This window comes from Misgurnus anguillicaudatus, chromosome 17 (assembly GCF_027580225.2).
Source record: "Misgurnus anguillicaudatus chromosome 17, ASM2758022v2, whole genome shotgun sequence".
Taxonomy (NCBI): domain Eukaryota; kingdom Metazoa; phylum Chordata; class Actinopteri; order Cypriniformes; family Cobitidae; genus Misgurnus; species Misgurnus anguillicaudatus.
In genome coordinates, this window is record NC_073353.2 from 23,361,603 (window position 1) to 23,368,995 (window position 7,393).

Consider the following 7,393-nt stretch of genomic DNA (forward strand, 5'->3'; position numbering starts at 1 on the left):
TTGTATGTAGGCTACACACACTTGCATGTGATCTGTGATTTACAAAGGGAACATTGCTTTGTTTTATAAGCCATTTTTGGCTTTTGTGCGTACGTAGAGTTTTAGTAAGAATTCTATGTACAGTTTTATAAATGAGGCCCCTGGTTGGGACTTTTCAATGAAATCCAGCGTTAAACAATCACACGCAAAACTCTGCTGCTACCTCACATAAACAAACTATATCCACTGTTTCCATAAGACAAGTCTTTCTTCTTAAATTCAAAAACACACTTCTTTGTACCATTGTTGAGTCTTGATAAAAAAACAAAGCTGTCGTGTAAAGTGATGCCTATGACTTCTAGTGTTTTCGTCATTCTTGCTTTGCTGATTGATGTGTGGTCCTGCCTTTCTGGGGGAAGTGCCCATAAAAAAAAAAGATACGTAACGTCGGCCCATGTTACCAAAGATGTACCCATGTTTGAAAGAAACTTTTACATGAGTTTAACCCAAAGACACTCCATCACAAGCTCAACTACTTTTTTAACGCTTTGCCTATAAGCATAAGGAATCCAACTCCTACTGTGGGTTTACACCAGACGCGAGTTCAACGATTTGCGCGAGTAGATTACTTACAAAGTCAATGCAAAGACGCGATCAGAAGCGTCCTTGCGTGGGCCGATGCAAATGACGCGATATGGGCGGCATGTTTGCCGCAAAAACACGCGCTATTCGCCCAAGTTGAAAATAAATCCTTAATCTAGGACAGTGGTTCTCAATCCTGGTCCTGGAGGCCCACTGCTCTGCACATTTTGTATGTCTCCCTTGTTTAACACAGCTGATTCAAATCATCAGCTCATTGGCAGAGATCTCATTGTCTGTCAGATAAGAGAGACATACAAGGTGTGCGGAGCGGTGGGCCTCCAGGACCAGGTGTGAGAACCACTGTTCTAGGAGCATTAAACGGTGATAATAAGTCACTGCATAAAATAGCTTTAGACCACCCCTTTAAAGGAAAACACCACCGCTCTTCAATTTTTTTTACTATGTTCTTACCTCAACTTAGACAAACTAATATATCTTATTAATATACCCATCTTTTTTCAATGTTTGTACTTTACCTTTGGACAGCGCGTCGTGAATGTGTTAGCATTTAGCCTAGCCCCATTCATTCCTTAGGATCCAAACAGGGATGAATGTAGAAGCCACCAAACACTTCCATGTTTTATCTATTTAAAGACATGAGTAGTTGCACGAGTAAGTATGGTGGCACAAAATAAAATCTGGCAATTTTTTAAGCAGATAAAAAATGAGAACTATATTGAATGGCGGAAGAGCACTTAGTTTGCAGAACTTCGACCTTGGCGCGCAGTAACATCATCACTCCTGAGTCCTGACTACTCCACTTCTTTTGAGTTTGAGTGAGAAGAGTGATGATGTTTCTAAATTCATCCCTGTTTGGATCCTAAGGAATGAATGGGGCTAGGCTAAATGCTAACAGATTCATGATGCACTGTACAGATTAAGTGCATGCATTAAAATAAAGATAGGTATGTATTAATTTATAACTTGAGGTAAAAACATAGTAAAATATTGAAAAACAGTGGTGTTTCCCTCTAAGTGTTGACATATTTAGAAAGTCAGTCTATGAATGGTTCATTTTTGTAGTGTATATTTGAGTATTTCAACATAAAAATGACATCAAAATCATGTTTGATCTCTGATGTATTTACAAAAAAAAAGTAAAGCCAAGTCAATTACAACAAAACGAATAAAATAATTGCAGCGACATAGCAAACAACTGAGGGTGATATATCGTTGGCAAAAAAATAAAATATACAGAACATTAAAAGCCATCACAAAGTAAATTCAAGATGAAACACCATCACTGGTCGAAAGTTATACTGTAAAACAAACAAAAAATGTTACATAATTTTCCTTTTGATTCCAAATGATTTTAAACTTAAAAGCTCTCTTCCTTTAAATCAGGATAGGGAGTAGTTATTACGTTAATGGGGCTTTACACAACAACTTGGCAACTCCTATTCCCTAAAGCAATTGTTCACCCATAAATAAAAAACCTTGTAATTTACCCTCATGTCAGACCTCATTTATTTCTTCTGTGGAACATAAAGCAGGTCTTGTAAATGTCTGATATTTCTTCTATACAATGAAAGTTACAGATGACCATGGCTGTCCCTTATCCCTAACTTTTATGTTCCACAGGTGAAAAAAAAATAGTCATACAGGTTTGGAATGAAACATGAAAATAATGTCCAAAGTGTGGCAGACCATTTGTCATGCCTAATTTTGTAATCATTAAAAATGTAATCATACTGATCTACCCCTCACTCTCTTCATCCTCTACTGCGGTGTAGATACTCTGGTTTCTCCGTTTGATTTGAGGTGTCCCACCCGAATGACTCGCTAACACCTGTGTCTCCCCGCTGGTACGTTTGGGAACCCTGGCTGGAGTTAAGCCACCTTCCTCCTCTGAGCTTCCCTGAGAAATGGATGCTGAGGAGGACAGAGATGGAGGAGGAAGAACGAGAGACAGCGATGAGCGTAGCGGTACCTCCGTCTCTGGTGGAGCACATGGAGGTGGTAAGATCAGTCTACTAGCAGTCTCTCGGAAAGGACTGCTGTCTCTATCGCTGTCTTGGCCTCCGACCTTCCCTTCTGGAACCACTGCGTCAGTCCCTTTCTCTTCTGCACATCCTACCCCCTCCTCCTCTTCTTCTTCTTCCTCATCCCATTCATCCTCAATAGTGATTTCATCTGGATTGTAGGAGTTGGAAAGGACAGAGGTATCAGTGGGATATTCACTTGGTTCATCTGTGCTACCCGTGCTCCCGTTGTCTTCATCCTCCTCTTCCTCCTCTTCTGTTGCACCTGTGGCATAATTCTGCACACCCTGACCTGCAATGGCATAAATGTCTGTCAGGCCGAGAGTGGCACATAGCTCTGTGGTTTGGGGGTTGGTGGAGTAGGATGGCTGGGTTTTGCGCTGAGGACGGTTGGGGTCATAAACGGGCACTGTCATGCTGAAGTTGTCAGAAACGCAGAGGTCACCACTCAAATCACTCACAACCTCCATCATTGCTTCTTGTGTGGCACTGAAATCCCACCTGTAAAAGCAATTATTTTGTATGACTACAAAACATGGATATTTATTTATGAGCAGAATTTTTTTATAATACACTGGTTACTAAAATAAGCAAACCTTTTAGAATAAAGACTTAACTACATTATAAAGGTTAAAGGGACACTTCACTTTTTTTGAAAATATGCTCATTTTCCAGCTCCCCTAGAGTTAAACATTTAATTTGAACCTTTTTGGAATCCATTCAGCTGATCTCTGGGTCTGGCGGTACCACTTTTACATAGGTTTGGTTATTTTTTTGCGAGATGCTAATGGTCTAATCAGATTCAATGGATTGTGCTAAGCTATGCTAAAAGTGCTAGCGCCAGACCTGGAGATGAGCTGAATAGATTCCAAAACGTTAAAAATCAAATGTTTAACTCTAGGGAAGCTGGAAAATTAGCGTTTTTCAAAAAAAAAGTGGAGTGTCCCTTTAATCTGCACACCATATAAATCTAAAGATCCATACCGGGGGTGTAGGCCATTGTCCTGTGGAGGGTTCCAGTAGTTGCACGAAGGTTTTTGAAGGCTGTCTGTTGCTTTCAGGATGGCCAGCCACTCTGGATCATACTCAAGATGCTCAGATGAGCCTGGTCTATCTGCTACCTCCACGATCTGTAGTATTGAAACTTTTACTCACAAAGACTAGATCGACTCCTATTAACAAACTTTTACGTACAAAGACTAGATCTACTCCTATTAACAATCTCTGGACAAAATGAATGCAAAAGACGTTTTTAAGGAGGATCTTATAATAGGCTATCGCTGTATAAGGGTAGATCATTACCTGAAGGAAATCTCGATGTGGAAGACACTTGTCAAGTGAAAGAAACTTGGTGATCTTTGGGGCAGCATTATTCTTAGCCTAGGAAAACAAATAGCTTGATTTTATTGCTTTAAAATAAAAATAAACTCCTATATATTAGGGGTGTAACGATTAACCGTGCAAATGCACGTTTTCTCAATGAGTTAATTTGAATGAATTACGGTGAAATCAAGGCATATCCGAACGCCAGGGGGCGCTCCCGTGCAGAAACTCCCTTTGTGCCACAGAAGAAGTAGCATTACGAATGCTATTCCAGGATATGTCTACAGGAATATTTATACCACTGCTCTTCGAATTGTTTCAGGTATTTTCATGATAATAAAGAGTATTTTAAATGATTTTGTTTAACGAGTGTTGCTTTTTTAAATGCACGTTATAAACGACTCCGACTCATAATGATTTTAGATTGAAAAGGACTTCCTTCTGACCATATGCTGTAGTACACACACAAGCTGTGCATGAAACAAAGAATTGCAGCCTTACGATTCAGAATCGATTTCAGACAGGCATTTTTAATGGGACACACGGTTGAATCGTTACATATATACATACATACATATACATATACACACATACGTTTCTTAGGGCTGTTTCGAGTTTACTGCACGCAAGTTAAGTGTAGCATCAGTGTATCGATATATAATTGTGGCTGTAAATACTAAATATAAATGGTTGAGAGTAATTGTTTTGCTTTTTTTGCATTTGAGACATGTGAAGAAGGCATAACAGTAATACATATTAAATGCTTTCATCTTTATCATTCTGGGTGAAAGAGGACCTACCTGGTGCTGCATCAATGCCGCAAACTTCACATGCAGATGGGCGGAGAACCAGTAGCTGGGCTGCAAATGCTCTAAGAGCTCTGCAGCAGCCGGGCTGCCCAGGGTCCCATTCTCCACCTCCTGTCTGAGGAACTTCTTTTTGTGCAGAAGCTGGTTTGTATTGCCGTAATGATAGATGCCTCGTGGCCAATCATGTGTCATGAACACATCTAAGGGCATTTTGAGCTGGATGAGATTATAAATTTTACATGAATAAGAAAAAATTGTGGTACAACAACCATCCAGCAGGTATGCAGTAACTAGGTAATAGTTAAATGTGAAAGAACTAGTTCAGATAAGCTTAATTGACATTTGCTATAAGTGTGGAGACACAACAAGAACAATTCTGTTGTCTCACAGGACCATGGTGGTGCTACATATTTAACATCTATAGATGTACACAATGCTAAACAATCAAATAAAGTAATCTTACTATGCATTTACTTTACATAAATACTTTAAAGGGGCCATCGCACAAGACTTTTTGAAGATGTCCAATAAATCTGTGGTGTCCCCAGAGCACATGTGTGAAGTTTTAGCTCAAAATACCCGACAGATAATTTATTATAACATGTTAAAATTGCCACTTTGGAGGTGTGTGCAAAATGTGCCATTTTGGGTGTGTCCTTTAACATGCAAATGAGCTGATGAAATGAAACACTGATCACAATGATGGTGGTTTGTTGCAATTAAAACTCAATTGTGCTTTTCTCTGCACTAAATGGCAGTGCTGTGGTTGGATAGTGCAGATTAACGGGTGATATTATTATAATAAGAGCTCCTTATGACAGCATAAGGAGAGCCAAATTTCAATCACCTATTATTTTACATGCTTGTAGAGAATGGTTTACCAAAACTAAGTTACTGGGTTGATCTTTTTCACATTTTCTAGGTTGATAGAAGCACTGGGGACACAATCATAGCACTTAAACGTGGAAAAAGTCAGATTTTTGGCCCCTTTAAACTAAAATGTAAGCTAAATCCAACAATACATATATTCCTCTAAATATACACTTTAAATGTATATTGTAGGAATGCTTGGCACATCTACATGACTGTGTATCAGTGTCAGCTAAGATAATTATAATAATACATTTTATTTATAGCCATTAGTCTGTTTAGAGAGCACTTCATGGCTTATTTCTGCAATTCAAGGCATAAACTGGACTGTACACATTTACCACCATGTTGAAAAACTGAAAAAAATATAATTAAGCTACTTTATGCCTATTTTAAAACATCTTAGTGGTAAATGTGTATGAGTATGATATTTATTGATGTGCCTAATATTATTACAATTTACCTGTTTAAGCTTGAAGACATCAATATTTCTTATGTGGTACACACTGCGCATGGTTTCTGGGTTGTATGGCGGGAACTCAAAGTGTCCTGAAATTGTATAATGTTTTTTTTTTTCTAAAATGTATTATGTTTCAGTTGAAGGTTTACCAACACAAGATACTTGGTGCCATTATAACCCACCTTTTCTGTAATCATGAGATTTAAAGATTCCAGAAAGACCACCAATCCGTATTCCTCTGAAGCGTACAACACCAGCATAACCTGCAGTATGAGGAATATTAGGTTCATTCATAACTGATATTTGAGGTTAGCAAATCGAACCCACAACTTATGCACTGCTAAAGTTATGCTCTGTCAAATGAAGCACATATAAAAGTAGCAATGTTAGTTAAAAGTTAAAAGATGGAAGGTCTCACCCAAGTAATAAATGTTGGGAGCCACCCAACCTCCATATGGAAGCTCCTGCAGATAGTTTGATGCCTCATGGTTTCCACCAATAAAAATCGTCAAAACCGGGGCCTTCTTTTCACCAGAGTAGTACCTTAAGAAACACAATGACAAAACATGAGAAACAGTTAGCAATTAATATATATACATAGCTGTATGTATGTTTAATAACTGATTGATTACAGTATTTAAACACTGCACGTGCGTTATCCATTGATAAACCCGTCTAAACTGGCAGATTATGGTGTCATGGGTTTGAAACCCACCAAATACATATAACTGATAAAATGAATAAGTCACCTTAGGTGAAGATCTACAATTGTAGATTTTTGTCTACAATCACACATCCGTACAGGCCTATATTTCTATCACTACTATCAAAGTAAAGTAACGTTAACGTATTAGGTGTTTGCTTACTTGTAAAAGGTTTGCATGCTTCTATATTTGGGAGGCACTGCCATGCACTTCATGTCCCCTTCATTTCTCACGGCCTGGAAGTCTCCACAGCAGAGCAGCAGGTCCACCTTCACACCTTCTTTATTTTCCAGGTAACTGATACTTTCATATATCTTATCCAGCTCTCCATGACAACAGCCTTCTACTGCAATCTTCATCTTTATATCGGTAGGTCATAAACAACGTTACACCTAAAGACAACGAAACACCTCAAGTATCGCAAAATAGGTCAGATTTTACATCTTAACAGTCTGAAGTAATATTGAACGTACGTTTTGCCTCCATACACTCGCATCACGCTACTTTGCGCAAGCGCAAAACGGACACGTGACCATCACAGTGGATCTATTTTTGTTCTCTATCCACATTTTCGATTTATATTTAATCCTTATGTAAAATAAAAATTCTTAATACACAGTCAAC

The 7,393-nt window shown here is 38.5% G+C and overlaps 1 protein-coding gene across 2 annotated transcripts; it reads right to left on the minus strand.

Moving 5' to 3' along the window:
- Positions 1–1,683: 1,683 nt before the first annotated feature.
- On the minus strand, positions 1,684–7,328 carry dbr1 (debranching RNA lariats 1). 2 transcript variants are annotated; one of them, XM_055215749.2, is made up of 9 exons: positions 7,243–7,328; positions 6,932–7,161; positions 6,484–6,608; positions 6,248–6,328; positions 6,069–6,154; positions 4,727–4,951; positions 3,906–3,983; positions 3,588–3,733; positions 1,684–3,104 (listed from the first exon to the last, which is right to left on the minus strand). In XM_055215749.2, exons 2-9 carry the CDS (start codon positions 7,126–7,128, stop codon positions 2,318–2,320), a joined length of 1,725 nt encoding a protein of 574 aa, XP_055071724.2. In that variant the 5' UTR covers positions 7,129–7,161; positions 7,243–7,328; the 3' UTR covers positions 1,684–2,317. The 2 variants fall into 2 exon arrangements, with proteins under 2 accessions (XP_055071724.2, XP_073711284.1); XM_073855183.1 differs by having other exon boundaries at positions 6,932–7,300.
- Between the last annotated feature and the right edge of the window lie 65 nt (positions 7,329–7,393).